The sequence below is a fragment of the Gadus morhua genome, chromosome 13 (assembly GCF_902167405.1).
Source record: "Gadus morhua chromosome 13, gadMor3.0, whole genome shotgun sequence".
NCBI lineage: Eukaryota > Metazoa > Chordata > Actinopteri > Gadiformes > Gadidae > Gadus > Gadus morhua.
The window spans coordinates 15623635-15633782 of NC_044060.1; the positions used below are offsets into that span (position 1 = coordinate 15623635).

General features: G+C 48.4%; 1 protein-coding gene across 1 annotated transcript in view; it reads left to right on the top strand.

Annotated features, from left to right (window-relative positions):
- Window positions 1-8650, top strand: part of kif5ab (kinesin family member 5A, b) — a 70093-nt gene extending 61443 nt beyond the window's left edge. Inside the window, exons 21-29 of the mRNA XM_030374757.1 lie at window positions 301-361; window positions 762-833; window positions 1290-1394; window positions 2794-3010; window positions 3875-4063; window positions 4430-4448; window positions 5468-5529; window positions 7741-7768; window positions 8572-8650. Coding sequence (XP_030230617.1) covers window positions 301-361; window positions 762-833; window positions 1290-1394; window positions 2794-3010; window positions 3875-4063; window positions 4430-4448; window positions 5468-5529; window positions 7741-7768; window positions 8572-8650 — 832 coding nt within the window. The remainder of the gene's footprint in view (window positions 1-300; window positions 362-761; window positions 834-1289; window positions 1395-2793; window positions 3011-3874; window positions 4064-4429; window positions 4449-5467; window positions 5530-7740; window positions 7769-8571) is intronic.
- The last annotated feature ends 1498 nt before the right edge of the window (window positions 8651-10148 follow it).

Sequence of the window (10148 nt, forward strand, 5' to 3'; positions counted from 1 at the left end):
TCTCTCTCTCTCTCTCTCTCTCTCTCTCTCTCTCTCTCTCTCTCTCTCTCTCTCTCTCTCTCTCTCTCTCTCTCTCTCTCCTGGCATTTCAGTTTTTCTGTGTATTTTTGCAGCATATTGCGTCACAGGGCAGATGTCCTTAAGTATTATACTCACAATAATTCACTACCAACATTGGCAAAATAGAGGAGATTTATTGTTTATTTGCGCCCTCTTCCACACTGACATCTAGCTGTCGTTTATGATGATCTCTTGATCTAGCCGGTTGGTTTTACTATTCCTCTGTCACTGTGTTTACAGATTTCTTCACGAGCGTCACGAGCAGTCCAAACAGGATTTGAAAGGCCTGGAGGATACCGTTGTAAGTCAGTGTTTGCGATGATAATGAATTCGGAAGGTCACAGTGAACCACTGGCTCTTCTATTATTCATCTGCTCTTTCTTTCACTGTTTCTTTCACTGTTTCTCTCTGTCTTTATTTTAATATTTCACCCTTTCTTCTTTATTTTCTCTATATCTATCTCTAAATTTCCTTCTTCCTTTCATTCTTTCCTGCTATCATTTTTCTTTTCTGTCTTATTTGCTATTATTCATAATTTTTGTTTTCTTTCCTTTCTTTATTTCCGTCTTTCTTTCCTCCTTTCCTTTCTTTATTTCCCTCTTTCTTTCTTTCCTTTCTTTATTTCCCTCTTTCTCTCTCTCTATCCATCTTTCTTTGTGTCTCTCCTGCTATCTTTCTTTCCCTACCGCTGCTCTCTCCAGGCACATGAACTCCAGACCCTCCACAACCTCCGGAGGCTTTTTGTTCAGGACCTCACGACTCGGGTCAAACGGGTCAGTCGACAGAAAGCCTGTCATTCTGCTGCACATATTAATTATGTTATATTAAACACAGATGAGACTCATTGAGATAAAAATGTATTTTTCAAGAGCGACTTGGCTTAAAGAGCAGCAGACAACATGGCGTCAGGGTTACAGGGTGACCAAAAAAAACAAAGTCAAGAGGCACTCATAAACACGCATACAGGAACCTCCGGTTTATCACCAGAATTACAAATCTCTCATGTGAACATTTAAGTTTCAAGACACTTACACTGAATAGACCTATCCAGGTCCAATTCCTTTAGAATTTAATAATTTGCCCATGTAATGCAAGCAACAAAACATTATAGTAATTTCATACATCCTGCCTGCTTGCAACGTCTGCTATAGTGTGATAGGTCTCCCTGGTTAACCTCTGCTTATTCATTGCTAACATAACACTCATAGCCAATGTTTTCATCCGCACAGGGTTCCCAAATGAATCCTGCCGATTGCGGGGGTTTCATCACCCAGAAGCAGAAGATATCCTTTCTTGAAAACAACCTAGATCAGCTTACGAAAGTTCACAAACAGGTAGGCCACCGGAGAAATACCTCAACGGTATACACTGATTACTAGGCGGTGGTTGAGAGGGACAAATTAAGTGTGCAGGTACTCCTTCATGGTAGTATAAATCGCCCAAAGGGGGAAAGGAGGAAAAACGGTGAGCTAGATTGAGAGATCAGTGCGGTAGAGTGCCGGTTCTTTGTTTTCATTGTGTTCCTCTGGGCCAGAGTTATGCCGGGAACATCAATCACGGTTCCCGTTGAAGCATTAGATCCAAGTTCCCTCGTCTGCGGAACAGCGTGGGGCTGTTACTGCCGCTGCTACTGCTGCCGTGAGGACGAAGGAAAATAAACAAAGTTTAGGAAAAGAGACTGAGTTAGTAGAATAACAAAAACACACACACACATAAACAGTCTCCTCTTCTTCCATGCATCCCCACTGTTACTTTCAATGGGAGGAGTTCTCACCATTTAAAGTAGGCTAAGGAAAATCAACAAACTTCAATGGACCTCAACATAAAAGCCAAGGGGGAGGGATGGAGGGAGAGGGAGAGAGAGAGAGAGAGAGAGAGAGAGAGGGAGGGAGGGAGAGCGATAGAGAAAGAACGAGAGGGGGAGAGAGAGAGAAATGGAGCACATCTGCTCTGTCACAAAACAATTGCTTGAGTCCCATCCACAGATTTTCAGGGACACTGGGAATCTCTGGACCACAGGCACATTGATAAATGGCCTCCCTCTGCTCTGTGCAGAATAATAAGACTCCTATAGACCACTCTGCGGCACGCATGACATATATCTATAATGGCAGATGAATACACTAGAGATTCCTTCTGTCGCACCCAGGTCAATGTGCAGTCGGTGTGTTTCATATACTAGGGTTTCTGTATGTGCTCTGAGATAGTCTGCCATGGTCGGATGCAGGGGGGACAGGAATTAGATTCTATCTGATGCTTAAGTCAGCTGCCCATCAGCTGAACTCCAAGCCAGATGTAATCAGTGGGAGACGGCCACAGAGACCAACCCCCTTCTGTCTTCCGCCGTCTCCTTCTGCCGCTCCACCTATTTATCACTGTGTGTGATGTGATGAAACACGTCTATTTCTGGCAGCGCAGTCATGACCACGTGACTCGACTTGCGTAATTGAATGACTAAATGCCCATCGCATCGCAGTAAACTGATTTGCTTATTTCTTGTACTCCCCGTGGGCACTCCCTTGTGTGCCCATGAGCATGTTTTTGTGCATGTGTGTGTGTGTGTGCGTGGACTTGTGTGTGTGTGTGTGTGTGTGTGTGTGTGTGTGTGTGTGTGTGTGTGGCCGTGCGTGTATGTCTTAACATTTCTTTGTACAAATCTGTGTGTGTGTGTGTGTGTGTCTGCCTGCGTGCGTGCGTGTATGCGTGTGTGTGTGTGTGCACGCGCCGCCACAGCTGGTACGGGACAATGCAGACCTGCGCTGCGAGCTCCCCAAGCTGGAGAAGCGCCTGCGCTCCACGGCGGAGCGGGTCAAGGCCCTGGAGGGGGCCCTGAAGGAGGCCAAGGAGGGCGCCATGAAGGACCGCCGGCACTACCAGCAGGAGGTGGAGCGCGTCAGGGACGTGATGAGGGCCCGCAACCCCCTGCGCAGACCCTACGCCGCGCAGATAGGTGGGGGTGGCTGGGGGGCCTGCATGCATTGTGTGTGTGTATACATAGTGTATATATAATATACACACACACACACACACACACACACAAACACACACACACACACACACACACACACACACACATACAGATGCATATACATATACATATAAATATTCACATATACACACACACATACTCACAGACACATATACGCACACACATATACACATACACACATACACATACACGTACATATGCATATACATATACACACACAAATACACATGCACACACACATATACAAACACACACACACACACACACAGTGACACACACACACACATAAACACGTACACACACATGAATACATGTACACACAGGAACTTACATACACAAATACAGGAATATACACATACACACACACACACACACACACACACAGGACCATAGGAATACACATATTTACTTAAAACACTTAAGACTTAAACTAGTCTTAAAGTCTTTAAGTTGAGTAAAAGCAGTATCGGCATTCATTCATCGATGCATTGTCACGTAAGTACAGTGTTAATTAAGTGAGTAATGCCTTTTAATCCTATTTATTCTGCAGTCACAAACCACATCCTAATGCAAAACAAAAGCTTTCTCTCCTGTCATTCTTGATCTCGCCTCTGAATATCGTTTTTTCTGACTCACATTCCTCCAGGCTTCTCTAATGCCTCCCCCATTACACCCATAATGAGTGCGGCATTGCCTCAGAGATAAACCTCAGACTCCCAGCAATGATTCATAATCGTACTATTCTCCCTCTAAATCAGCCACGGTGCCGTTAAACATACTCATTAATCCTCCTCCTTCTCCTCCACATCTCACACTGTCCAACAGCCAAGCCGGTGCGCCCGGGACACTACCCACCAGCCTCCCCCACCAACCCCTTCTTCGTGCGGGGCTACAGTGGCCACGGCACGGCCACCTCCTCCAGCAGCACTGTGACGGACCACCAGACAGCTGCTGCTCCTCCTGCGGCCCCCCCAGCCCCGCAGCCGGGTCAGGATCAGGAGGAGGAGGAGGAGGAGGAGGATGAAGAGGAGAGGGAGGAAGAGGCGGAACACGAGGAGGAGGTTGACGACGAGGTAGAGGTGGAGGAGGAGGTGGAGGAAGTGGAGGAGGAGGTGGAGGAGGAGGAGGAAGAGGAGGAGGAAGAGGAGGAGGAGGAGGAGGAACAAGAGGTGGAGGATGAAGAGGAGGAGGAGGAGGAAGAGGAAGTAACGGAAGCCTCGACAAAGGCGACCAACTGGAACGGCGCTGTACCCGGCGTTGATCGCCATGACAACGGCACATACGACAGCGCGGCGCAGAACAACACGTGAGTGCGCCTGGTGATGGCAGGACGCCTGCAGTGAGGGTGGTGCGTGATGTCAGAGCGCCGTATCTTGACAGGATGTCACCCTGTGGGATGGTGAGAGCCTTCTCTGCTGGCAGAGAAATATGCTTTCAGGAAGACATTGATGGATCTAAGTTTGCTCAAGCATTGGCTTAAGTTCTACAGAAAGAGTCAGTTTATATCCTCGCTTGTTGTGGTGCTATGGTCACTACATAGATCGAGGAGTTTCGACTCTGAATCATTACTTTAATTATGTTCCTTCGAAAATTCCCACCACAAACATGCGTGACTTTCAGGTTATATAAATGTTTCCAGTCTATGGCCGTGCTAGCTGCGGAGATAATGGTCCGATGGGAAATCATGTTCTGTATTCTTCCTTCCATTTGTTTGTCTCTGTCCAAATGCACAGCCAGAGCTATGGGGGTCACCGGGGATCAATATTTAATGCAGCGCCCCCCTTTCAATTAAGCCCTAGGGAGCATATGTGCCACTTTATTTTCTGCTCAGAGCATGCTGGTTACGAGTTGTAAAACGGGCTGTAGATCTAAGTAGACTGAAGGGAAATGTTGAGAATAATATCAAGAAATACATCTTGAGGACCCTTCAGTTTCATTGGTATAAAAAGCAGACACTATGGTTTTTAGGAGCCGTCAGGATGGAAACCCTCTTCCATATTATGAGTGGGTGGGGTAGGTCTCTGGGGGACACTGAAAGTGATGCGTCGGTAATCCAACTTTATGAAAACACGGCCCCCACTTAATGTTTGCCAGTGTTTTTTATTACCATAATCGACTGAAGATATCTGTTCCACTCTCGGCCGCTTTTATCTGCACTCCATGTTGGGACTCGGGAGGCATCTGTAGCTTATTGGTTGTTTTCGTACCCCCGATAAGACGGGACGACCGCCACTACAACCATAAACCTTCTGCAGTGCTGCAATCGGAGTAGAATACAGGAGGGCTCGCAGCATGTTAAAACGACACTGTTATGATATCACTCGGTACATGAACGCAGAACCAAAGAGAGACGAGAAGCTAAGAGTGTCATCATTATGCCACGTGATGTTCATCTGTCTGGCTCCGCTCTCTCCCCAGGCTACCTGATGAACCGCAGAGCGCCACGGACACGGCAGCCGAGATGCTCGACTCTGAAAACGGTGAGTTTCTCTGGGCAACATCACCTGAGCTCCTTTTGAAGCGTGTTCTGTTCCGTCACGCTACCATCTGTCGGTCTCGTTTTGCCGCTCTGCTGGCTGGTAGGACGTCTTTCATGCCAAATGACAGTAATTGCCGCCACTGGTAGAATAACAATCAAGGCCCGCTTGTTCCCGGGGTGGAGGGGTGCTGAAGCGGGTCCCGTGCGATTGTTGCCCGGCTGTAATTAGGGTGGGTGTTCAAGGAAGGCATGGTCTTAGCTGGCGGGGGCGGGCATTCCTCCGTGCTCAGTGCAAGGGCCAAGGGATCTGCAGACAGAATTTTCTAGGAGGTTGTCTCTTTGCAGAGGCGGCGAGAGAGAGAGAGAGAGAGAGAGAGAGAGAGAGAGAGAGAGAGAGAGAGAGGTTTATTGTGCTGCTGCTGCTGATGGCTGCTTGGCGGAGTGCATTGGGACTGAATGTGATTTCAGTTCTTTGCAAACTTTCTCTCTGTGAAGTATGCACATTTGTGTTAACTTTGTGTGCGCGTGTGTGTGTTGAATACTAAGAGGAGCCAGTTTGTCTTGTCTTGTCAAAAGTTAACTTGTGAGTTTACATTTTAATGAGGGGAATCATGCATATTTATGAATCCAAGTTTCACATTTAGCACAGATATTCGAAAGCAAAGTGATTTTTTTTGTTCTTGTTCTCAAATCGCGTGTGTGTGTGCGCGTGTACCTTTGTCTCTTTCTGCGTGTGTGTATGTCTTGTTTGTGTGCCTGTGCGGCCATCAGCATCAACAGTCTCTAGTGGAAATGGATGGGGGCCCGCCAGGTCGTTATTTAGCCAGACAGGGAGCTCTCCAGACAGCCTGCAATGCCACCGCAGTGCTGGCCTGACCCACCGATGACTCCAGCTTGTTCACTGCCCCAACACTCCTTCACCTCAAGCATTCTCCCGTGACACTAGTGATCCATTCAAACGATGACCACATATGGGTATTTATACAGCATGAAACGTCCTCCTCCACGCGATGGACATGAAGGCCCCTAAGCTGTGAATATGGCCGGTCGTGTGGCTTATTGTATTTTAAAATAGTGCTTTGTGGCTGGTATTTACTAGCAAGCTTATTGTTTAGGGGCCTAAACAATGAACAACAATCACATTCAATTATTTTCTGAGTTTTATTCCCGATCACGTGCGGGTTCTTCCTTCTGGCTGAGGTTTTTCTGATTTGTTATGAAGCTTCCTGTGAGATACATGGTGTTTATTAATAGCCGGCATCCAATTATATTTATCTACCTCAGCACTTTAGCCAAAGAGACTGCTTAGATCCACTCTCTTGAATAGTCGAGCGTGATCAGTCTTTTAATGAAAGTCAAAAGAAGTGAACACACACAGACACACACACACACACACACACACACACACACACACACACACACACACACACACACACACACACACACACACACACACACACACACACACAATCACCAAAGTGTGGGCTACAACAGTCAAGATTGGCTACAAACAGTAGATTCTTTATATTTATTTTCATGAAGATATCAATACTAACTGTTTCACATGCTTATTCTACTATGTCAGAATTGGGAATAAGCCTATCGGTAATTATGTCTGTGCCGGGCATAGTTGTCATTATGGATACTATGAATAGGGCACTTCATTTATTTAAATGATGGCTATGATGTGATATGAAAGGAAAGGAAAGGAAACAGAAGTGAAGAGGCAATCCAGAGAAGCAGCTGGTCCCCTCCGGCCCTCCACTGGGCTGTCAAGGGCCCAGACGGGCGGCCGTTTCCCAGTAGATTGCCGTCTTGTCTCCTTACTCACTGAAGACGGGCACTATGTAAATCAACCCACTGTGTGCTATCGTTGTCATCGCTGCCGCTGTTGTTGTTGTTGTCGTTGCCGCCGCGGTGGACGTGGAGGCACTGGATTGACCTCAACGTTAGGATCATTCATCAACCTCCCACCCCCGCCCTGCCACCCCTATGCCTCCCGGCGATGCGCTAAGCACTCAAACACCGGCCGCGTCACGAAGCTGTCCATCTTATCTTTCAGACGTTTAGCTTGAATAAACACTCCAATTACGGCACTAATGCAGCGGGATAAATCCACTCGTGGCCTGAGCACTAACACACACCCCCCCCCGCCCCGCGCCCACGCCACCGCCGCACTCGCCTGCTGACACACCTCCTCTCTGTCCCACAGGGAACGCGGCCGACGTGAATGACAACAGGTAAGGCCTCCAGACCCCCCCCCCCCACCTCCACCTCCTCCTCCACCCCCACCTCCATCTCCATCCCCGTCACTGATCAATACGCTTAGCCCGGCCACATTCGCTATGCCTTAACGCTGGTAGTCAATGTTCTCTCCAAAGGGTGCTGTAAAGAAATGAAAAGGAAATCGTTGCTTTATTTTTATTTGACTGCCGTACACAAAGCTGCCAATCTCCGCCGTACAGGATACAAGAAGATTAATGAGTTTTCAACCGGAGACAATGCTGCCTCTGAACTCGAAGCACGCACGCACACACACACACACACACCACCAAGCTAGACGTTTGTTGCGAAATATATAGGCCGTCCATATGGCGCCATACCGCTGCATGCTAATGCTGACTGAGATCCACACTGGAAGGGTTCATGTAGTTCCCACTCTCTCCCTCTTGCCCTCTGTGAGCCGAGTCTAGGGAACGATTCAAGACAGGCTTTTCCCTGCTTTCTCACCACCCCCCAACCCTGCCCCCTCCACCCCTCCCACCGTTCCCCCCCTTCCACCCAGCCCTCCCTTTCTGCCATCCATGCTGCCGCCTTCTGCTCCCGCTGCTGCCCCCTCCTCTCATTCCTCCTGCCCCACCACTGGCTCCCGCTAAACGGCTTTGCGCTGGCGGTGTGTTGTGATTTGTATGTGTGTGTGTGTGTGTGTGTGTGTGTGTGTGTGTGTGTGTGTGTGTGTGTGTGTGTGTGTGTGTGTTGTGTGTGTGTGTGTGTGTGTGTGGGCGGTCCCATGCATGTGTCTGAGCGTGCACTCTGTGTCCAGACGTTTTCTATGGGACAACCAGGCGGGCTCGACCCCGACCCCGCGCTACGGCCTGCAGCCCGAGGCCTCGGCCAGCTAGTGAGCAGCGGAGGACAGGTGAGGGGGGCGCTCTCTTCCCACCACGCAGACTGACGGTGATTCGCTATCGGAGTTCGATGGAGTCCACCGGGTGGACGGAACACAAAGAGAGGATAAGGACAGGCGCCCCAACACGTAAAGCGACCGCCGTCGACCTCGATCCATGATCCAATCATTCAAAGCAGGAGACGGCACCGAGACAGGTCCTCCCCGTCCTCCTTCCCTTTCCCGTTAGTTCTAAAAATAGACCGCAACTGTAGCGGGAGTTCGGTATACGGCCTCAGAGAAGAGAGCCCGAGACAGCGGAGCACACGCATGCATGCAAAATGGAATGTGAGCAGACCAGCCGCCAGGCCACTGGACTGTGGTTGGGACCAGAGCCCCTGCCACGCTGGTGAAGGTGTGCGTTGTCGTGGCTGTGATCGGTGGGGTCGGAGCTCGGAGGAAGGCCCAATCGGAGATACAGGAAGTTCCTCATTGTCCATCAGAACTATATTTTTATCCACACCTTTACAGTTCTTCCTGGCGTTGACAACAGAATGAGATAAAGCCCAGCGAGTTGTCACACAGTGGACATCGGGCAATCCTTCCAGGACAACGAGATAGGGCCGAGTAACAAGCGTCTGTTGCCACCATCTGCCAACAGATTGTGGTCTACAGCCTTAAGCAGATGCAGCACATATTTTTGTCTCACAGGCTTATTGCCAGCACCACACAAACAAGACCTGGAGTCATATTGTTTTAAGTGAGCAAATCACACTGGGCGAGAATATAGCATGGCTGCATTGCTTTGATATCAAGTCTATTATTGCGGCCTTATCTTACACCTGTCCAGACACTGGCATGGGGATTAGTCAGCAAAGGTTTTTTAGTGAGGTTGAGACGCATATTTAAAGTATGCAGGTTTTTATTCTGACAAAACAAACTGACAAGACAAAGACTAGTTGAGATCACATTTGTTCATGAATGCCATGCTTCCTACATAGAGTGAGATGGAATTCAGTTAAGATTATAATATAAGTGGATAACTGAAGTAATGAAAGAGAACCGAAGAGTAGAGACTTGTTTGAACAGTGCAGCTTAGGTAAACAAGGACTTTATGAGTCTTTTGACGTCTAAACCTGGCTGCAATGTGTTCAGAACACTTACCTCCCAAAACAATGGCAGGTAGAAAGAAGTGCCGCTAGTCTCACTCAGTGCCTCCTGGCTGTGTCAAAGTGACTCACTGAGTCTGTTTCTATCGTTTTCTCGCTCTCTCATCCCCCCCCCCTCCCCGTTCGGTTTACCAATTTTTCTCACTTCTGTGTCTACCCAATCACTCTGTCACTCAGTCTTCATGTGTGTGTCTCTCTCTCTCACCCCCCTCCTCTCTCTCTCTCTTTCTGCTTTCATCCAGGTGGCTGTACGTCCTGAGGCTGCAGCTATAGATGCATCGTTGTCTTAACAAACTTCCCATGATCCGGAAAATGGAAAAAAGAAACAAAACAAAAGATAAAATC